The 23923-nt window shown below is 38.4% G+C and overlaps 1 protein-coding gene across 4 annotated transcripts in view; it reads right to left on the bottom strand.

Annotated features, from left to right (window-relative positions):
- Nucleotides 1–23923, bottom strand: part of ZDHHC20 (zDHHC palmitoyltransferase 20) — a 45384-nt gene that overhangs the window by 4798 nt on the left and 16663 nt on the right. For all 4 annotated transcript variants that reach the window (XR_014615970.1, XM_084201093.1, XM_084201094.1 and 1 more), the window contains exons 2-10: nt 22665–22691; nt 17690–17784; nt 13580–13700; nt 12163–12232; nt 11017–11049; nt 10111–10231; nt 3678–3810; nt 1972–2098; nt 642–731 (exon numbers count right to left, since the gene is read on the bottom strand). Coding sequence is in view for 3 of the 4 variants with exons in the window: in XM_084201093.1 (XP_084057219.1) it covers nt 642–731; nt 1972–2098; nt 3678–3810; nt 10111–10231; nt 11017–11049; nt 12163–12232; nt 13580–13700; nt 17690–17784; nt 22665–22691 (817 nt within the window). In the remaining variant the exon portion in view is untranslated. The remainder of the gene's footprint in view (nt 1–641; nt 732–1971; nt 2099–3677; nt 3811–10110; nt 10232–11016; nt 11050–12162; nt 12233–13579; nt 13701–17689; nt 17785–22664; nt 22692–23923) is intronic.

Below are 23923 nucleotides of genomic sequence, written 5' to 3'. Positions count from 1 at the left end.
TGTATTGCCTTTGAATCCTCTAATGTCTGATAACTCAGGTGACTGCTGTTGGCCACAACCTTCAGCTTACAAATTCATTAAACTATGCAGAAGATCTCTACAGTGGCAAATGTAAACACCCCCAGAAACTGCACACAGACTCTTGTTGCTTTGAAAATACATTGAAGATACAAAACATGCAAATTTGGGAGGGATAAAAAGTAATGAGCTAAAAATGCCAGAATGAGAGATCTACTTCTCTTGCAAACTGTCTCTGCATTACTTGCTTAAGCATGCTCGAGGAAATGAAATACAAATAATACCCTGTCTTTCACAGAAAAAACCCCAAACCAAGCAAATAAACAAAGTATTTTTTCCCCATGGACAATTATTCAGTCTTCCCAAGGATTTTTTGATTGTTGTTAAGAGCCAGTAAGCTCCCTTACTTTCTTTATTACTACTTCCTTAGAGCTTGATGTTACGACAAAACCAAGAGGCAGTCAATTTTTTATTCTTAATCCATTCTGTCCTTCACTGAAGACTTACAAACTAACTCTGAAGTGACAAGAAGCATAAAGAATTCAAAAACTAACTTTGAAACAATTTTTTTCTCTAGGTAAGTATGAAACAGTACAAAATCAGTATTTAAGTGCTATAGTTACCTTTTGGCAGGTTCATTTTGGCTTGAGACTGCAAGTTGTTCTGGATCCATAATCACCAAACGAGTTGGGAAATTACATCCATCTCCCAAACTAAATGAGAAACAAAGACTCAAATCACTGCTGGTAGCTGACTTAAGTGAACTGAAAAAGAACCCATGGAAGAGACAAAGGCTACAGGGTTGAATCGATTAGCTGAGAACAGTGCTGAACTCCAGACTTTAGAAAGGCAGTTCTACCACTAAATCAGATGATCAGTTAATTAAATCTTAGAGCTCAATTGATTCCCACTCTATCCCTGAGTATGGATTACTGTGCACAAGCACAAGTCTGTGGATTTCAGAAACACAGATGTATTTCAGTAGACTGTAGTCCTAATGTTCTCCCAAACCAGCATGCACACATGGTAAGACTCTCTGGTATTTACAACCTCAGAAGCTGTATAATAAATAACATTCTGGCGGCCATGCTTTCCCCTTCACCCATAATTTTGAAATAAGCTAAGCCTTTTTTAAAGTTTATCAGGATAAAATGTGGTAACAAAACAGATTGAGCCATCTACAGTGGAGCTTCCGTCTTTAATCACATGGTAGTTGAGCAAACAGCTGACTCAACTTAAGCTGCTGGTATTACCTCTGCAGTTTGATACCAAGACCTCAGCTTCACAAACAGGTTCAGCAACATTTTTACCTGATACACAGCCCTTGAAGAGCAGAGTTGAAATACAGTTCCTACTTCATTCTGCTGAAATCTGGTAGTAGTTGGAGTGTGCAGCACATCAGTCTTGTTTCATAAGGCTTGTCTGCAACTCCCTAATGCTGGCTCAGCTGACATTTTAATTCCAGCATTTTTAATAGTATCAGATTTTTTTCCTGCCTGTTTCTTATTTACATGCAATTTCTTAGATGGCTTTTGATTCCTAAAGTGTCATCTACAGCAAAAGGAAAGCTGTCAAGTTCTTCCAGGGCCAAGAGAGGGTGTTTTTAAGCTGATGTTTTTAGGATGCAGCTGTTTGATCTCCTCTGAGTTTCTGATTTCTGCTCTATAATCACTGAGACTACCACCAAAAGGTGTACAATTTTTGCAATATGCTTCTCAAAGCTTTTCAGACTTCTGCATTTAAAAGGCTTTTGTCAATGAGCTCTGTCTTTGAATGGAAAACCTGTGTGGAGTTTGATTGTTTTCTCTTGCACATTTTCCCTGCACCAATATTTACTGTACTGGATATACAACTCAGCTTTTCAGCTGTGCTTTATTTTTAGTAGAAAAGGAAGCAAGGTGGAAGTCATAGAATCAATCAATTTCCTAATTCATTACTGTTCAAACTGAATACCTGGTAAAGATAGGAAGTAACCAATACTTCTTTTCATCTCCAAAAACCTCCCTTAGATTTTTGCTGCATCCAAGAGAAAAGCCATTTTTATCAGGACCGTTTCGAAATGTGGGTGCACGGAATGTTTCTGTAAAATAAAAACATACAATTCCTTAAACCACTAAGGAGTCAGGGAGCATGAAGAAACAACCCCAAACTTCTCTGCTGTGGAGCCAGTTTTGGGCAAGGTGAGGCGATCTTGATGCATATGTCGGGGGGGGGGGGCAGCATAAATTTTAAAAATCTTGCGTAATCAGAGGAAAAAAACCCACAGGGTTAGTGAAAAATAAGAAAATCAGGTAAGGAGAACAGTCACCTTGTCAACTTTCTCTCTTTACATTCAACAAACTCTGAGATAAAGCTAAGTACCATCAGCATGCCAAAGATAACCACATATATCCCTTATTCCTTGGTGACTTGCTCTGTCTTCAGCCTTCTTTGAGCAGACAACTTTCTCTTTTAGGAGTAATTTACCATAAGCACTGCTGGACCGAAGCCCATAAAGAAGAGGTTTTTCCACATTTGCCAAATTAGGAAGCTGAATTAAGAGCATCCCATGCTATCAGAGGAAGATGAAATCTATTACATTAGAAACAGACACACCATGAACTATAGCAAACCACCATCATTTTTCTACTCCGTCCAGTTACACCCTTGGCCAAGTACTGAGAGGACTCATTGCTCTCCCTCCATACCAATATCTTGTCTTTAAAGATCATGATCCAGAAAGCAAATAAAGAACTATGTTGCCAATTATGACCACTGACTTTTGGGTAAGGAATATGTTGACATTTTCTTCAAAGCTAAAAAGAAACTGTGAATATTCCTTACCTGTATATATGTAAAAAAAAAAAAAACCAAACTAAATAACTCTCCTATCAACCAATAAAAAATTCTAGCTGAAAATTATTTTACTTTTAATCAACCCACTTATTTTTGAGGTTAGAAATTTTAATTCCAATGAAAGATATAAGATTTTGACTTACACAGTTGTAGAAATACTTAGTCTCTGTCCCCTCACACACTGCAAAAACCACTCTCAAGTGTTTCCTAGCAAGAACTTCAAATACTTTAATTAAATGCACATAGTTTGTTTATGCTGATCAGTGCCATTTAAAATGTTTAGGCATAAAAAATGAGAATCTCTTATTATCTAGGAAATGTTCATCAATGTTTTCATTTTTATCACACTCTTACAAGCCACTTCCTAATAATAACATTAGTTTTCTTTCACAGGATTTAAGAATACTTGTTTGCATCTAGTTCAAAATGTAGTACATGTTCATGTACAGCAGAGCCTCTGACTTGGTAGGGGATACCCAGCTACTCAAAGTATTAGAGCAACAGAGTGATGAGTAGCAATTGGGTTACATCACACTTTAAAATCACAAGAAAAATGCATGGTGCCACAGAGGTCTCAAAAATACAAACAAAAGAAATGAACAGTCGTCATGAATCTGAATGCTTGGCTCCAGCAGAGGACCCCCCACAGGCTTCATCTTTCCTTTTGTTTCACCTTTAATTACTTCCACCAAATATGCTTTTTATTACACAGTATTGAAAAAATCAATATTGATATATGTGATGACATATCATGTAGGCCTCACATTCTCATTGAATTGTCATTTTTCTGGACCAGGAAAAGTTTCATATCCCAATGAACTGACCTATAGTTGATCTGTTTTTGCCAACTAGCCAGCAGTGGTAGCTGAAGAGTGACAGTATGCTGATGAAGAACATGGCTGCCACAAAGAAAAGGAATAGTACGTGGAACTTTGCATGGGTATCTGGCAATTCATTCTGCAGAGAAAGAGAGAAAGAGATTAATATGTTAACACTTCCCAGCACCTAAGGCACTATTGTTGCTGAACATTTCCTGCCACACCCAGACTGCTATAGGTCTTTCACCTCAGTTTTCACCAAGAAAGAAAAGCAGCAGCTTTTCCTTTCATGTCATGTTAAACTGGAAAAGGACAGCATTTAAATCTCATGGGTACCCCTTCTCCCAGTTTAGTACTGTGAGTGCACTTGTTCATCCGTGGTTTTCAAATGCATAGCAGGAGGCAAGCAAAACATTTTCTATACCAGAAAATGTTAACTGTGCAGCCACAAACAAAGATACATGGGCAAAATACATCCAAAGTCACTTCCTCTGAAGGGGAAAAAAGTGCAATTCCTGCCACAATGTGGTAATACTGTACCTAATTCTCAGCTGATATAATGAACATAAAAGGTAAATGGCTGTCATGAATAAGTCCTAAACAAGACATGGGATAGATCTTCAATTTTTGATCACCTCTAATGTTTAAGCAACAACAAGCATGTACCTAGCAAAACAATTTGCCACGTCTGACCAGGTAGAAGTGAATCACCAGAAATCTATGTGGAAAACAACAATTTCAGTATAACCACCATAAAGAAAGTAATTCCCATCCATATCAGGTTGTCAATTCCACCCCAAACTATTTTCAGACTTTCAAAAGGCCAATGGGATTTGTAATAATACTATTCCAGCTCTATATCCTCAAAATCACAGCACTTTCAAGCAGTTGACCTTTAACAACATTATGAAAGCAGAGAGGCTATTTTTACTCAGCTATTTACTTAGCATTACTGCCATTACTTTTTCCATTAGTGCATTCAGTACACCCATTTGTCTACAGCTGACTTTCCTTTTTAAGCTAAAACACATTTCAATTAAGATCAAGTGCACATAGGTATATCTGTTTCCCTGTACACGGCTTATATATTTATAGGCAACAGATTATTAGTCTCCTTCCTTCTGTGAAGATGCAAATACCTGCCACGAATGACTGGACTAGAAAAATTGTAGTAGGAACCACATTTAAACATTGACAGTAATATTGTATTTTACCTTTGGACAATTCTCTGCAGCTTTCCTGCGGCAAAGCTTTGCGCAAAGAAAGACAATTTATTAAACACTAGCATTATGTTAAGACAGGGTGTTTGAAAACAGCACAGGCTTTGTTAAGAACAAAATGGCTGGTGTGCAAATGTGCTCTTGGATGTGCCAATTTCCAAAGCACATCAGCAGCTTTAGCCCCTGTTCTCCAAGAAAATGAAGAAGCACGCAAGAGCTGACTACTAACTTCCAAGGCATGAAATCTTCTACAGAAGCATAGATGTATTGGAATTCAGATTGTGACTGGATCACTTTCAAGTGGCTGCGCAGCTTGGTCAGCATGACTACACCAATTTCCTTCCTTGTTAGTTGTTTCTATCATGAATAAAAGTTATGTGAATATTGTGTATGATGAAACCATTCACAAAGATCTGAAAAGCTCAGAATACTCCTGAGGTATCAAGTAAAAATCTTTCTGACTTCACAACATATCCATCAACATTAGATGTAGTTTCAGCCAAAACCATAAAAAATAAATTGCCATTCTTTGCACAATTCTCTTCATTTAAAAGAGATCTGATAACAAATCAGTACATCAGTACAGTTTTTCTTCTTCCTAATTTACTTCAATACAGAGCAGTTTGTAGGATGTATCTTTAGTATAACACCTGAAATTGAACCAGTGCTTGAGAAAACAAAGGAAGAAACAGGAAAGCTGGGTTCAAATTAGCTTTTAAATTTCAAACTTTATACCTAAAGAGTGGTATCTTGGCAAAGATGCTAACACTTAACTGATCTGTTGTAGGCAAGATGTATGGCTTTTAAATTCCATTAATATGTGCAAAAAGCTTAGGGAGAGTCCAAGCATCTACATTAGAGTCAGGCAGATATACACAGCATTTTCAAAAGTGCTGGCTGCCATCAGATAATTCTACAGTAAGGAAATGAAAGCAGAGTCCAGCTCTCTAAACTGCTATTTAAGTTCAGCTTCTTTTTTACTGGCCACTTTGTTACTTATTTACTGACAATTTGTGCAACAGTCCGTCTTCCACCTGCAGGAGGGATATGTTGTGTTTTGCGATCCACTGAAATCCAGCCTAGCAAAATACTCCAGTTGCTGCTTATTCTTAAGCTTCATGTTGAAGCAATAGTAACTCTTTCTACCTCAGAGCACACTGCAGTGTTCCCCAGCTGACCAACTGATTTTTGTGACTTGAATTCCTATGACTTTTTTTGAAATGACATATTTAAACAAAATAATTATCTACAAGGAATTCTCAGGAGCTTATTCTGATGCTAAAAGAGCAGCAGCAGCTTAGTCTCTGTGTGTTCTGTGGGTCAGAAAATCTAAGTTTCTTTCACTTGCATCTTCCAAAACCAGCAGCTCTAAAACCTGGAGGATTTTTTGAATTAGGCATGAATAATCTGCATGATCCCCAGGGAGCATTTACCTCTTTTGATTACCCAGTTTCAGCCACTGTTTGTAACTTCCTGAATGACAGTTGCAGAACTGAAACATCTTTCAAAAAAGGCCAATTCTTTACCAGAGAGAAGCATGCAGTCTTTGAGTGTGTATAACAAGCTTATTCACAGTGGTGTTCTAGCAGCAGTCCACATGCCCCCGCATGTGAAAAGATAGTGAAACTTCAGATATTGGTTATTTAAGATCGTTATGCTCAGTGGCAGCATAGAAGCAGAGACTTGCAGGTGAGAGAGCTGCAGAGTTTACAAAAGGAAGCAATTTGCACAACACAATCTGGACTACTTAGCACACAATAGGCTGAAGCCAGTCACTATTCAAGAGCCCCCTACAAACTCTTTCACAAACAGTCATTTGATCGGTATCCTGTCACAAAACCCCTCAAACAAAAAAGTGCTGTCTGAGCTTGATTTGTCCTTTATTTTTCAGTAGATAGGTCTAGCCTAATCTTTGAAAAAAACTCACATTTGGTCTACACATCCTTAGTATAGCCAGGAGGAATGAGTTCTAACTAAAGATGTGGAAGTACTCCTTTTTTTCCTTTTTTTTACCCCCCAATTATTAATACAAGCAAAGTTTTGCAGAAGCCCATGTTACCCACCGAGGACATATATCACATCCTTTATTTAGCTATACTCAGGATTGAAAATTAATCTGGAGGACAGTGAAAGACACTGAAAATTACTGGAAAACATAATGGTTTCAAGAAGGTGGCAGTGCAGCAAGAATAAGAGTAGACACAAATATAAATTGGGAAGCATCACCATGCACTGTGCAAACAAGGCATCAAGCACTGGGCGTCCAGCCAGTGCTGGTGTTTGTGTCAAAGACATTTGGTTAAACTGGCATTTTATCTTTTAACAATGTCTGAGGTAGAAATAAAAATGTCATGAATATAGAAAAAGCAGTTATGGGTATAAATAAAGAAATCAGTAACATTCCCTTAATCTACAAAACATCAAAAGATGTTAACATCAGCATCAGGGTGCAAGCCTGTGGTAAACATTTCTAGCCAGTGTAGCTGTTCCACTATTGTATGCACCAAATCAAGACCTTTCTTCAGCACTTCTGCATAGAGTATGAAATGTGCTGTGTAAGTCTTGCACGTGCAAGTGAGAAATACAAAGGTTTTCTTCAAAAGAAGAATTTGGTAGGTGTGCATGTCTCACAATGTTTCCAAGTATCTGCGTAGGAGCATCATGTCTCTATGCAAGTATTATCAACAGTGCAAAACAATGGATTGCTACATTTGTGCAGTTAGCACGTACACCTCCACAACCTCATAACAAGTTCTTCCCCCAGGCTACATTCCTCAAGAAACAGTCCATACTTCTTTCCAACACTGGATGTATCCAGCACTTTGTTGCACAGTCTCTGAAAAACATTTGTGAGTAAGCAAAAAATAAGCACTACCTTTTGAAGGTATACTGAAACATTTCCTGTAGTCAAGCTTTGGGAGGAAAAAACAACCTTGATTTGCTCAGTTTTAGAGCATGGTGCTAATAACACCAAGCTTGTGGGATTTTAATCCCCATATGGGCTGTTTACTAAAGAGCTGGATTCAATGATCCTTGAGGTTCCCTTCCAATTCAAAATATTCAGTGGTTCTGTGCATCTAGACAGCCTCGACAGAAAATGTCCAAACAGCAATCTGTCTGATGCTCTAGCAGACAAAGCTGAGGATTAGCAATTTACTGAAGCAGTCTACAGACAGCACATGTCAGCAGCATTCTGCTTTGGTTTGCACAGAGACGTACAGAGAACCTTCCATGAGAGCACTTGCCTAAAAGCTAATGTACAAGAAACATACAAAAATTTGCAAGCCTACATGATTATGGAGCTGCCACCTCTTTCTGGAAATGTACTTTAATAAGTCAGTTATAAGCTCAGAAGTGTCTTAGCTTTGTGAAGTGAGTGACTTAATATGAGTAAAGTGAGTCAGAGACCTATTCTGCTGATAAGACCAGGGCATTGCCAGATTCTGCCTTGGAAGTATCCGGAACTGAAAGCAAGTACATAATTACATTGTCTATTGTTACATTTCAGAAGTAGTCCATTCTTGCAGGAAGCATTTTTAACAACTGAATCAATAATTAAAAAAAAATCCCTCTTAAGTTTACTTCCTCTGCTTGAGAGTCCACTTCAACATTGTGTCCGATGAGCTTTGGAAGAGTCCTGCTGTAAATGTTGGTATTAAACATTTGTTCATTGTAGGCAGTTGTCCCGTGGCCTTTTTTGTTGCACAAACAACTATAAAGCAATGTACCAAAGCAAATTCTTTTTTCTTTTTTTTGCTCAAGCACTGACTGGTAAATATGTAAGAGCGCATCTATGGTTTCCTTAGAAATTGCGTACAAAGCACTGGAAAGCAGCCAGGCAGATGTTTGGAAATGGCACATTCACAGATTGAAAATTTAACTATTTTACAGCCAAGCAAGACTGAACAGCAGAATCAGACTATTTAATTTGAAATATCTTTTAAGACCCAGCTATGATTGATAAACACATTTATGGCTGTCATCTCACAATACTGACAGCTCAATTCCCACTCCTTGCTCTCCAGTGACAGGCTGCCGTACAGAATTCACAGGTTAAAAGAAACGCAGTACTTTGGCAGGTCAGACCCCCAAGTTTAGATGAACACAAACTTCTTTGCAAACTTCTTACCTAATGCCAACTGTCTCAAAGTACAGCTATTTTGAATACATGATCAAACTTCTCTTACCCTGACATGACAGCAAACCTTTTGCTCCAATAAAGCAAATATCAATATCTACCGCTGCAGATAACTACTACTTTTCCCAGTTACTCTGACAGCAGCCAACATTTAAGAAATACGTGGTATTATTTACCCAAAGATGTGACTGAGACCCTTCCACTCGCGGTAACTTTTTGCGTGGTCATTAATGGAAATGCATTAAGGGAATTCTGCCACTAACACTTCAGCCTAGAGATAGGAAGGTACTCTACAAATTTCTGTAGATGAAAGGGAACAACTACAGAAGGCACTGTGTTCAGCCTGGAATGGGACAAAACTGATAGGTGAAATATAACACTGACATACAAGGATGGTTGCCTTCACACGAATATTATTAAACATACTAAGATGCATGTGTGTGTATTAACCATTTGACAAACCATAACAGTCGCCAGGAAGATGTACAGCATTCATACTGTACATATCTTAGCATTCTACTCATACCAGATCATAAAAGCCACTAATACAAGTTCAAACATGCCTATGTAGGGACTCCAAAACAGAGCTCAGACAGTTCCCAACAAATTAATCTGCCTTATCTGGCAGCAGATTATCCATAGATAAGTCTGGGAAGACACAAAATTGTTATTTATATTTCACATTTGTCAGTATTTATTATATACACACCCATATATATATATATAAAATCATACATATATGTAATTGTTTGATAGGGTCTGTTCCTTCTTTATCTACATATCTGTATCTCATAGTCTCATAAAAATTTGAGCTGTGCCACTTAGTTTTGATGGAGCAGAGAAATTGCACAGTGTCCTCATCAAAACTCCTTCCCCCAGTTTCTCATCCCGGGCAGTGTAATACATTTACCTCATCAAAATTCATAAGGTTCTCCTGCTTCAGTCACTTTGATTGATGTCATTAATGATAGTGAACCACAGAACAGAGTAAATGGTGAGTGACAACATGCTGATGCAGCCTTCAATAACACATGCAGGATTAAACAAATGAACAACAACCAAAAAAAGCCTTAGAACTTACTGTCCAAAACTTTATGAAGTACTGCAAGACTGTAGCAGCAACAAACAAACAGTACAGTAAGGAATACATTAAAAACAGGAGGAAGAATTTGTAGTTAGAAAATCCCACACAATTATTCACCCTAGAAGGAGGGGAAAGAGAAAAAGGTTACTAAGGTATACAAAAAATAAAACAAAAAACCCACAATACATTGCAGAGCAAAATGCGTATGATGTCAGTGGTATGTCCAAAACATTCTGGCACCAGTGTTTCAGAAGCAATTTAAGCCACTTTTTTGAAGGAAATTTCTCAGGCTGAATGATCTGGGCCTCTCACATGAATTTTGCCCCCCCCATGATTCTGTAGGACAGGACATGAGCTGGCAAAGCGTTACAATACAGACAGTCTGTACAGGAAGCAATTCCCACTACAAACTAACTGCAGTCACCACAGAAAGTAACAGGAATCTCACCATCAATTTCAGTGCATGCTGCTTTGGTTACAAAACCATCTCTAAGTCAACTACTGGTAGTAATGTTTTTCACAGTGATAGCAGATAATATTTTTACTGACTACCAGTGAACACAAAGTGCAGAAGAGTCTGTCTGAGTGGGTCATACACATAATCTAGAATCCAGAAATTACTCTCCTCCCATTGCAGTGGTATCTCCTCTCCTGCTAACACCAAGAGAGTAAACAAAGAAAGAAATGGATTTTCTCACAGGTCACATTAATGTCAAGGTTTCTTTATATGAGGAGAAGGTGCATGATTTGGACTACTGGGCTTACAACTTTAACACTGCATCACACATTTGTTCCCACATATTAAAGAACTTCTGTGGAAATCAAGGTTTACTCCAGAAGTTCATTTCTAAAGCAGTATACAATTAATCATTCTTATACTGATTTTTTAAAAAATAAACTTACCATGGACAGTGGTGGTCCATTTTTAATACACATCTGAAAAAGAGAATTTCCAGCAAGTTAAGACAAAAAATATGCTTTCTTTCCAAGACACGTTACTTTAGCTTCTACAGTTTTGGGTGCTGTTTTTTGTTGATTGATTTTTTTCAAATATTTTGCCCTACTGTTCTTTTATCAAGCCCTTCTCAATCATACCAATTCTCTATATTAGAGCAGTTGTTCTTTCACCCAAAAGAACCAATTGAAATTCAGAAGAGTTATGAGGAGAGTTTCTTAAATTAGCACAGGGAGCATTACTGAGCAACACCATGTACCAGTTCATTAAGCCACACTAGTTTTATTTGTGTGCAGAGAAAACAAATCCAAAGGATCTGTCAGGGTTGTGTGGATAAGGTGTGTTAGCCTGGCATTCACTTCAACCAAGTCTACCTTAGGGCTATTTTTTCTACCATTTTGTTTGCTGCTTGTCTTTTTTTTTTAAAGTTAATGGAGGAAAAGATCAGCACAAAGGGCAATTTGAATAGTTCACATGCCACTTTAATCCAGTCTTAAAGTAAACGCAGATACTGGACATTTCAGACACAGAGACATCCATTGTATTTGCTAACAAATTTGATTTTAGCCAAAAGATGTGTATTAGGTTCTTCAGTTAACAAGATTTCCTCAAGCTCAGCCAACTGAAGTCTCATGCACAGCCTCAGCCTTCAGTGCCTGTGCAGACTCCTCTGATGATTCACAATGAAAACAGGGGATAGCAGTGATGTTTTTGAAATGTTAAAGGCATGCAATTCTACTGTCAATTTTTGAGATAAATAGTTTTAGCAGAACACATCTGGTTGAAAGCTACAGAAACAAGATACAATGAAACAGTTCAATAATAAGCTTTTGCTGGTGCTAATATCTCAGACCTACCTTTCTTTACTTTCAATCTATATGATTTTTTACTTTTTATTTAATTCATTTTTTAATATAAGCTTTGTTTTACAAAGCCATAAGCCCATTTCCTAAAAAGTTCTGCCACTTCAGACAATAGGGCTGTGCCATAATATTGCACCAAAGAAGGACCACAGAAGGAACTGACCCACTGAAGACACTAAAGAGACGATTGCAGGAAAGAGAAAATCTGTAATTCCAGATTCAGACACTTACACATCACAGGCAGAACAGTGGTGGCAGCGGTCAGGTTTGATCAGCTGGCATCGATCACAGTATCTGATTGCTGTATTTAAGTGCAAGGGTCAGGTTAGTAGAACTCATCTGATTTTATGAAAGCTTTCCCCTTTAACATGAACTGAATCTTAAAACAGCTTCCTGCCCTCCCCTGCCACACCTGTTCTCACAGACTGTCACACACCTAATCTCATAAGATATGTAGTTTTGATTTTTTAAGGAATGTAACATATTAAAGTATTCAAAAGTAGCTGTTACTACTCTACTGATTCAATTTTTGACTCCCAAGTCTTCCTATCCTTCATCCTCTGACACTGATCCCCTTTTCACCTCTGCACAGGGTACTAAGGCATCTCATTGTGAAACTACATTCTTTCAGCAAGTCAGCCTTCTGCACTAGCTTTCACTATCCACTTCACCAAACAATGATCTAGCAGACTGTTCTGTAAGTCAGATCTTCCTCATCTTTCCTGGATATTTTTAAACAGACCTTCAGGTTTTTCTCAATGGAAATAAGACACCAGCACAGGCAGTTTGAAAGCAGGAGGAAAGCCAACACCTACAGCTAAACAGAACTGATAAGAGCTAGCAACAGCTTCCCAGACCACTTCAGGAACCTAAGACTGGGATTCTCTTAGATGGAGGCTTGTGTTTAAAAGAGCCGGGTGTCCTTGGACTTTCTTTGGAAAAGTCACAGTAAACTTCAACAATGGTTATTCCAAGAAGTTTATATTTTTGGAAACTCTACAGGGTTGCTAGTTTCAAGAAAGAGAAAAAGATATATGCACATATAAAAGCTACAGATTTTTAAAGAATATACATATACATAAGATAGCACTTTCACAGATCATTCATCTATAAATTGGAATAAAATGCCTACATACATTAAAAGCAAATCCAGAAACAGTCCATAACTAGATTTGTACTGAATTGCAGATGGGATTGAAATACCACTTATTTGCTTTTAAATTGCAAAAGTAAGTTAAAATCTTAAGCACATTTCCCCTCACGCTGAACCAAAACAGCTCAAAAAGAAAAAATTTAAGTGGGGATAAAAGTGATTATAAAATTGAGCAACACATTTGATTTTCCCTTTTTCAAGCTAGCTTAGCTATATTTGTTTGCTGTGTTTATTTTGAATTGCCACAGCTGGAGATAACTGCTGTCATCTCTCTTCTTGCTAGAAGATATTTTTCTTTTTTAATTTCAAGTAGTGGCTTTATGTTGAGAACCCCAGAAAAAGGACTGCTCTTTCTCTCAGGGGGATTAAACACCAGGACAAACAAAGAACAAAACATCATGGTATTTGCAATATGTGTTTAATAAATTGTTGATTCAATGGTAACAAATGAATAAACAGCAGCTTCAGGAGCATAGAATTATCTTTATATCTCACCTCTCGATGCTGTTGTCGTATAGATAGGCAAGTCTTTGGCAGCTCTTCTTAAAATCTCCTGCTGGGATTCTGGTCTCTCTTCTTTTTCATATTGTTCTTTATCAACTTTTGACAAGCAGAACTAAGAGGGATGTAGAAAATTGATAGGATGGGAAAGATTAATTATTATTTTGTTTTCCAAGGATGTTCCCATCCACTGACCCAAAAGCAACATGTAAACAAAAAAAGAATGCTACAGGAATTACAGAAGATCCTTAGAACTCCTAAGTTTCTGGATGTTTTCTGGATGTATTTAATTTCTGGATGTATTTTCAAGAAAATAATTTTATCTCTGTTCCATTATCTATAGTATTTTCTCTTCAACACAAGGGAACACAGAGATCCAGAGTGAACTTTAAGGTACAAACTGTCCTTTAATTCATGATAAGCATAAATTAAGTGAACTGTGAACAAGAGGAAAGTGCAACAGTCCTTTGCTGCTACAAGGCACTGCAGTTCTCTTACCCCACTTCCTCTCTGAGAGGGGTACAAACCAGATGGGGGAAAAAAAGGGCAGGTGGGGGTTTGGTGAGCTTCACAGCCCCAGCACAGAAGCTGGAAGAGTTTAACTGGAATATCAACTCAGGAGTAGTCAACTCTACTCTCAAAATTTTTAAGTTGTATTGAAAGCAACTTCAGCAAAGCCTGTACAGTTTGAGAGTGTGCTACAATTCTGAGTAAAGCCTAACAAGCATTCCTGTTGAAACCTCACTGAAATGTAAGCCTTTACCAGAAAATCCTGGAGAGCTTTTACTCATTTGTGAAACACTTAGTTTGGTATCCGCTGAAACAGTATTTCCCAGTAAGCCCCACAAAACCCAGCGTGCTGACAAGGCTCTGTGCAGCAGCAGCTGAAATGATGATTTTCTTTCGTATTTTTCTGTTCCAAAGCACTTCTAAACTCTGAGCTTCCTGCATGGACTACAAGAGCCCTCTTTATGAGCCCACATAGACAAAGCATTCATGGTAGAGAGTGGAAAATGCTATGTGTGCAGCTGGAACAAAAACTGGCTTAGTGTGGTTTAGTATGATCGTATTTTCCTACCAAAAACATGTGCATGATTAGTTCACATGGATTCTCCTCTCATCCATTTTTCCTCTTTTGGATTACAGTCAGTTGGCAAGCATCAATGAAGACTGCACTCACAGCAAGGAGGAAGCAGTAAGACATTGCTGCAATTTCTCTGTGCTATTTCCTAACCCAGAATGCAAGCAAGATGCCTCACAGCTCACAGAATCTAGCTAAGCCTCCTGTCACATGTAGCACTATCCCAGTTACTGCGCCTACACACCCTTCGAGGGTGAAACATGAAACATGTTTAAATAATACCCTTTTAAATAACTAGACACTAGAATTAATCTATGTGAAGGGTGAAATTAAAGTTTAACATTTCAGCCATCACTAAGTTTGACCTAATTATTTAAATTTAACCACTCAGATCAATATTTATTCAAACATGAAAACGGGAGACGCTCACATCAAAAGTTTAAGGCAGATGTGAAGCATCATTCCAGCAAACAGTAGAACAATATACCTTAATCCCTACTACCCTTGTAAGTCCTCTAGGTGACCCAGGTCTCTGTGACCTGCAATCAAGCAGAGGTTGCAGGAAACATGAGTAACCCCTCTAGATGACATTTCAAGGCAAACCATTAGCGCACAGAAAAGGAACCCAATAAAAAGATTTAAAGCTTTTTAAATTTGTCCATGTAACATCATTATATTACTCCAAAAATCCTGAATAGGATTTTGGTTTTCCAAAAAGCTGCATTTCTGTTCTAATTTCAGAACTTTATAGGGCTATGAGACCACAGTCTCCCAGGACAATAGCAGGATATGTTCAAAGGCATCAAAAGTTGTCTGTTACCACACAGCAAACAGAATTCCCAAAGAGGTTCCAGCAGTTCTTATTGAAAACAGAAAGAATCCCTTTGTTTCCTTCCTCTTTCTGGATCTTGTATAATGCTGATTGTTCTTTCTTAGGACAAATGCACAGGGATTACACTAAGACAACAGCAGCTGCAGAATCTTTTTTTTTTAGTTCAATAGTAAGATCACAGGATGCTATTTGTTTTGCAAGAATGGCCAATTTGAATGATTAAAAATATATACATTTACACTCTCACACAATGGAGAGATACTGAAGTCATGGCTGTTTTTAAGTATAAACAGCATAAATTACTCACTAGTACATGAACAGAAAGGATTTGCCCAGAAACAGAAAAGGTGGTGCTGGGTTTTAAATTTGGTTGGTTTTTTGCTTTTTAAAAACTTTTTGAGTGTGTTTTTTCGTTGTCCTGGTGGGAGAGGTTTTTTGTCCTTTTTCATTTAAAGCTAGCTGTAGAAGAAAATTTTATTAAATCTGATCTCTCTCCACAGTTAATATACAAAAAATTCATTACATGCCATATGCCCAAGCCATTCCTTTTGCTTGCTGAATACAAAAAGCCTGCTACATCATCACTGTGACTATAGGAAAAGTACTTCATTGCTATTAATGAAGAATTCAAGAAGACAGTGAAAGTTACTAGGCATTAGCATTAAGAGCAGCTCTAGTTCATATAGCTTTATAAAACCTAGAATAACACCATTTCAACCACATTTTAACTAGTTAACCTGCTTAACTCAACCATTTTCATGCAAAACCACCCCAGAAAAAGCAAAACCAAATGCCCTGAAGACAAGTCCCTTTGAATTTTTAGGCTTAGCAATTAATAGAATCATTTAGGTTGGAAAACATCTAAGGTCATCAAGCCCAGCCATAAACCCAGCACTTCCAAGTCCACCACTAAACCACATCCTCAAATGCCACATCTATAAATGTTTTCAAACCTCCAGGGATGGGCTTACAACCACTTCTCTGGGCAGCCTGTTCCAGTGCTTGTGACAACAAGCCTTTCAGTGAAGAAATTTTCCCCAATATCCAATCTAGACCTCCCCTGGTACAATTTGAGTCCATTTCCTCTTGTCCTATCGCTTGTTACCTGGGAGAAGAGCCTGACCCCCACGTGGCTACACCCTCCTTTCAGACAGTTACAGAGAGTAGTAAGGTCCCCCCAAGCCTCATTTTTTCCAGGCTGAACAACCCCCGGTCTCTCAGCTGCTCCTCCAGGACTTGTGCTCCAGACCAACAGCCTGTGCTCCATCTTCAACAGCTGCATTTAGACTTTTTGCTTAGCTAAACACCAGAATAGTGTTTAGCTTTTTACACTTCATATTCTATAGCTTTAACATACAGATTTCTAAGCTATAATTAAGCACTACAGAGCAGTGTTTGCTTTTTCTTCAAAATATGAGAATAACTTGTCTCAAGAAGGTGTAAGGTTGACATTAGCACTGAATGTCAGTCTTGCTGAAAACAGAATAAAAATTCAACCCCCACAGAGCAACCAATACCTCAAACAGTTTAAGACTTTAAAAGCTTTGTAAAAACAAGGAAGAGAAGTGCAATATTTTAAATTCAATGCCTGTATTTAATCCTTACATACACACACATTAGAGAAAATGGAAAACAAGGTAATCCATCTCAGGCTTATTGGAATGAATATAGTTATTTTTCAAAATAAAACTTCACCATGCATTCTTTTGCTATTATATAAAGCTTCTTTATGTAGTCACATCTCAGTGTTCCTAAACCTTAACCCTTGACTAATAAGTGGGTTCAGTCCTCCAGGTTGTAACTATACATTGCATTACTACCCTTTCTTACTCAAACAACAGTCAAAACTGCCTAAAAAGGAAACATAAAAATGCTGTCACTGTATTTCATTTATCAGTTTTAAAAATTCCAGGTTTCAAGCAAGCCACTTCAAAGCATACCACTGTACAAGACTGCCAAACTTTTTATGATTTAAACACACATTTCGTATAAGGAAATGTCATCACACAAAGCATATGGTATTTTAAGATGAACTTGATCATTTTCATTTATGATACACTGTCATGCTGTTCTATTTTAGACAATGAGAAGGGAAAGGTGAATCATGCAGTACTGCAAACAAATTTCATCACTGAAAACAGTTCAGCTATTTATAAAAAAGGCATTGACATTTTCATAACATTATACTTACCTCACTAGAGGGGGTTGCAGGAGATGTGAAAATTGTCTTCCCATAGGACCATACAAACATGACAAATGACAGATGGAAAACTACAAGGTAGACAACTGCAACAAAATACAAATCAGAATTTGGTGAATATAGCTGAAAAGAACAACAACAACAAAAAACCCCTGATCTTTGAGGAGGGCTAAGCAACTACACTTAGCACTCCAGGACTGTTCACTTAAAAAAAATTAAATAAACACACACCCTCACTCCCCAAATGTTATAGCTGCTCCTCCTCAAGGAAATAATGTTTTTACTATAGATTACAAAGTGACCGTGAACACTTCCAGGGATGGAGCACCCACAACTTCTCTGGGCAACCTTTCCTGCTGCCTTATCACTCTCACAATAAAGAATTTCTTTCTAATACCTAATTTATACCAGCCCTCTTTCAGTTTGAAGTCATTCTCCTCTTGTCCTATCATTCCATGTCCCTGTAACACATCTTTCCCCAGAACTCCTGTAGTCCCCCCTACAGGTACTGGAAGGTGCTATTAGGTCTCCCTGGAGACTTCTCCAGGATAATAAGCCCCAGTTCCCTTAGGCTGTCTTCAGTTGAAGAGGCGCTCCATTCCACTGATCATCTTTGTAGCTTCCTCTGGACTTGCTCCAACACATCCATGCTCTTCCTGTGCTGGGACCCAGAGCTGTTGCAGCCCTGCAGGTGGGGTCTGAGCAGAGCAGAGGGGCAGAATCCCCACCCTGGCCCTGCTGCCCACCATTGGATGCAGCCCAGGACACCACTGGCTTTCTGGGCTGGGAGCACATGCTACTGAACCACGTGGGGCTTCTCATCAATCTACACCTCCACGTCTTTCTCCCCAGATTGGACTGCTTCTCAATCCATTCTCTGCCCAGCCTGTACTTGTGCTCGGGATTGTCCTGACTCAGGTGCAGGACCTTGCACTTCACCTTGCTGAACTCTCCAAAGCAGATTTTGAAGGAGAAAACAAATAGACAAAACCCACCCCCCAAAAACCAACCAAACAAAATACACCACCAAAAAAAGCTCCCACAAAACCACACTCCCCCACTGCAAACAAAAAAATAATAAAAAAAAATACCCCAAACCCCAGAATTGAACACAACCTCACAGCCTCACTTCCAGCATGTAAGTGACTAACCTTCCTGGATAAAGATGATGCTGTAATTCTGTTCTAGATTATCAGAAAGTAATTGATTACTTGCTGACCTATGTCATTCAATTTAATTTCTACTTCTAACAGAAACAGCACAGTACTATGCCATTGCAGAAGGCACTGGTCATGAATGACGGTTAAAATCCCCAAACAGAGGTTTGGAGAGTACTGCACTCCAGTCATGCCAGATGTGAATTAAAGATTTTCTTACTATCCTCTTTCAAATCATCTGAGAAATACAAGCCGGAAAAGTCCTATTACACACAGTGGCAATAAAATGTAGCTGGGTTTAGGAGGGAGCTCAATAAATTTTCTAATGAGTATGCATGATTTCGTTGTCTTAAAGACCAGAAAGGCAGACCTTATGACCCAGGAAGCTCCTTCCAATCTTGTATCCTCTAATGGTTTCTTTCATCACTTGTCAAGAGGAAACAGATCAGTTGTGCCAGAACAGCAAGTCTTAGAGAAGTCATATTAAATATTTATAGTATCTTCATTTATATTATCTTCAGTTGCAGTAAAGTAGGAAATTTGACCTACTTCTCTGTACAGACAGAGTTCTTTAAGAAGGTGTATGATACACTTAATGGATGGCAAAAAAGGCTCAAAACTTTGGGAACCTCCAATAGCTCAGAAAATTCTTGTGCACAGTGACAGAAGACATGGCTTTAATTTATCATCTTTCAGGATTTTCATTGCTTATTGCAATGAAAACAAACAAATTGCATTTGAGCTTTTGTCAGGGAATTATTCTTTTTACCTTTGCATCTGATTCCTCCAACCTCATAGGCAGACTTGGCAAATTTTCAGCTGTGGAGCTGACTGAAAATGCCAGAAACAAAACCCTTTTCTAAAGCCATCCTAAATCTGTCACCTGATAGGAAAAAACTTGTGTATTACTGTAGTAGGCACTGCATTATTAGAAGTTGTCTGTTATGAAAAACATACTCTACATTCAAACACAATGTGGTTAAGCAATTAAAGAATGAGAAAATGGTTTGGAAGAGAAGAGAAAAGGACCTAAAACTGGAGTGGAATCAGTGGCATAGATCAGAACTTTGGTGGAAAAGAGGGCAAGAGAAATTGAATAGAAGGAAAGAGGAAATGAGAAGGGAAGGGCAAGGCACAGCAAAACTAACTTACACAGTAAACAGTTCTACTCTGTCCATAAAAATCACACCAGAATTCAGATTCTTTTGAAGGATTATTTTTAGTGCACACACAATGCGTCAAACAGCAAAACCTCAAAGCTTTGTCACAGGCTGTAAATGCCCCTAAAACCCACAGAATAACAGGGACCACAGTGTCAAGGGTACAGATCTGTGCCAGTGCTACCAATATTTATTAGATAGAGGCAGCTATTAAAGTGCTCTTCACGTAACTGAGCTCTTGCAAACTGCCCTCATCATTAAAAGCCAAGGGCCACTAGTCAGTAGCCAGTGATGGGCACCACCCAGGGAAAGACCCTGCAGTTGGCAGTCCATAGTGGCTTCACTCTGAATAAATTCTTGCTTCTTTTCCTACTCCCATGCTGCCTTTCCCACTGTGATTACACATAACTGTCCTGTCAGTGCTCCCCAGGAAATGAGAGGGAGGGAAGACACCATTTTTAACAGCTTTACTTTAACAGTCCATCTACCCACCACTTTGGGTATCAGTAGCTCCTCTACAGACTACTCCCTGAAGCATCTTGCATCTGTTTCCAGAACAAATGTAAACCGGCTTTATTCCTAGTAGCTCATTTTCTTGTAGCTACAAGCTAGATGGAAAATACAACAAAAACTCCAAACCCCAGTATCTGCCAGTTTATCTAGACTCAGAGTCACAAGGAAGGCCTGGCTAAACTAAGGCAGCCCAGGATCCTCGGTGCCATGCTGTGACCTAGTGAAGTCAGTTCTCTTTAAAGGCACTGATGCATACTATATCAAATTTATGGCCTCAAGAAGACAATGTCTTAAGACATGCTCTCAGAATCTTCCTATAGTCTGCTAAGCTCTCCTAAGATGTGCCCTTAACATTCTTTTCTGAATCATTCTTAATACTACTTTCAAGACAGAGTCAGATTACAGAGAGGCAAAATATATAACAGTAGTATATTACACTGTTAACAGAGATTCAGAGTTGACTTTATTCCTCTATTCTAAAGGCTATAAAACTAGAAAAGAATATAAAATTACAAAGCAAAAATGAGCCTTAAAGGGGTGAAGGAATCGCCACAAATGTAATCAAAAGTTGCCATTATATTAAAATCATTTTACTGCAGTACTTATTACACTGAAATATGGAGCAAAATACACTTGCTAAGATGCACATTATTGATTTACATAGCAATGTTTCTGGTATTTTGATCTTTCAACTCTTCTGATGGTGATTCCTGGTTATCATGAGCTGACTTATAAGAGCTTTAGAAAACTTAAGCCAGCTTTCTTTTCAAATGGAAGAAAACTTCACATGTCATTTTCAAATCAACTTTCATGGTTGATAAATTCATGCATATAGGATGCCTATGACATGATTCAGAATGGGAGGTGCAAGCAGCATGCAGGTGACAGCTATTAAAAGCCTAACAGGTTCCAGTGATATTGTCACTCTCATTAATTAATCTCGCATTTTCCTTCTCTGGTAGGTTTAGAAGAACCTGTTCCAGTCAGATAGGCACTGCATTTGAAATAGAGATCTGACTATGCAACACAAACACTGCTCTGCCAGACTTCCTTAACTGATACATGAATCTTGCCTTTCCAGAAAAAATTAGAAAGTAAAACTTATTCATCTACAGATCAACAGTAAGTACAGCAGTAGCTTGCAGAATTTTGTGAAGTCAAGGTAAAGCCCACCCGTAAAATGGGATGAAAAAATCCAGTGTAATACAAGCTCACATTTTGAATGGCTTACAGTTTATTTTGAAGACTTTCCTCTTCTTTCAGCTCTCCATTAGAAATTAAAAAACAACAAGTTCCATCAAGATTCCTTCTTTTACAGTGTTCTGGTAGACATTCACCAGGAAGAAAACTGCAAGATTAGCTTCCTGTTCTGTGCTCTTTTGCAAAATATTTAAGAGATGAGAGCTTTTACCACTCTGAAACATCCCTCCATGGATAAAGTGCAAATCTGTGCTTAATCTACCACTCATGTTCCCCCATAAACTGGAATGAACTCCCAAACAAATATCCCAGCAACAATATGCTAGAATTTTTTTTTGTTAGTTTTTATCTCTGTCACTGTGTACTACTACCCACTGTGGCATATAGTTGCTAAAGCCAATAAGAAGATTAAAATTTCTCAAAACAAGGCCCCAAACACTTGACCTGGAAATTTAAAATTATAATGTGTAGCTGCTTTTGAAATTGTTGTGTTTTGCACAATTCTAACTACTCCTTAAGAATGGAGTTCTGAGGAATTTGGTGGGCTGTTTGGAAAACACTAAGCAGTACCAACAACAATTCATCCTCTTCCAGAAGTCTTTCAGGTCACAGGCCCAAACAGAAAATGGAATTGTGGATGTGCTGCAGTTCCTTCTCTCTTCTCCTTTTTCTGTTCTTAGTAGGCACCCATTTAAAAATAAATGCAAACTTAAATCATAGTTGCATTACTTGCATTAGTCACAGATCATGTCATCATCCCAAGTTTGCAGTATTAGAAACAAAACGGACTCAACTGTACAATATTTACCTTGTTTCTTAGCACTAATCTACCCACTACACAGAGCTCACACATAAAGGAGTACATTTAAACTCTGTCCCTTAGGATTTGCATGCAAAGCAGCCATTCACATCTTCATAAAAACTTTAAAAAATTACCTTTTTCGGCAGTTGAAGAAATAGTAACTGGAAGAGAAAAAGAAAAAAAAGGTAGGTAAATTCGTACAGAATTAAATAATTAGCTAAAGTGAGATGTACAAGGTTGTTGACTTGTTCCAAAGCATATTTCAGGTGTTAGCAGAGCCTCCCCACCCAACACTGGGGTAAAACAAGAGTCAATATTCCTCCTGCCAGCCCTTGATACTTGACGAGTCACTGGAAGAGCTGAAGGGATGCTGTTCCCTGGGCTAATGAAACAAGCACACTCCACAGACAATAATTAGACAGAATTTATGAATATTCCCCTTCCTATATGCACCTAACTCATTTTTCTGAGTAAACAGCTAGGCCAACAGGTGTACCACTGGAAAGCAGAAAACAAAATTAAAAGTTCTTACTTTCCCTGTGAAACTGCTACATGTAACTTTCTTCCTTAAGTTTTCCTCCCCCCGCCATTTCTCTCTTCCTGTCACATACTATTTTTTGCCTTTTTCCCCCCTGACCTGAATTCTTCCTACATAGTTAAAATCTCTCCACCTCCTTACCTCCTATAGCCTCATCTCCTTTTATGCCAACAGTAAATTCCATTGTTCAAATCTACCTTGTACACTGCCTGACTAGTACATCTTCCTGCCCTCAGGCTTCTTGAAAACCTTCACACTCAGTTTATCAGTTCAGGCATGATGCTGAACAGAGAGCTGCTGTACTTGTTGGTTGCTGTGTTCATATCACTTCCCTTGCTGGATTTCTTCCTTGGACACTGAATTACTGAAACTCAGTGAGGAAAGGATCCTTCCTGACTCCATCTTACACAGTAAATTTAAGCTTCTGGTCACCAGCATGAGCAAAATCTTAACAGGGCACACTGTGCCTCCTGCAGTTTAGCTCACTACACATTTCTTCCCCTCTCCCAGCTCTGACATTTCTACTGTCATTAACCTGTGCAACAATTCAAAAGATTTTCCAGATGCACACTAGACTGTTAAATCTGCAGGGCTTGACTTCCTTCTGAAGGGCAGCTTTGTTACAGAGGTGCATTTGTCACTTACCTGTAGATACCTACAGGGAAAGGGTCTACAACTGCATTATGCACCTGTGCCTCTTTTCATGGGCAACAGGAGGCATAATGAGATGATACTGCAATGTATAAATAACCTCTTTTTGTTCAGACATGTTTGAGGATTTTTCCTTCTTTCTTGCCCCCATCCCTTTCCATTAAACATCTACCCTCTGTCTGTACACAGAAGCCTCTGCATAGT

This window comes from Fringilla coelebs, assembly GCF_963513975.1.
Source record: "Fringilla coelebs genome assembly, chromosome: 2".
Lineage (NCBI taxonomy): Eukaryota > Metazoa > Chordata > Aves > Passeriformes > Fringillidae > Fringilla > Fringilla coelebs.
The sequence above is the reverse complement of the archived record's forward strand: the minus strand, read 5'-3'. Positions and strand labels throughout refer to the sequence as shown.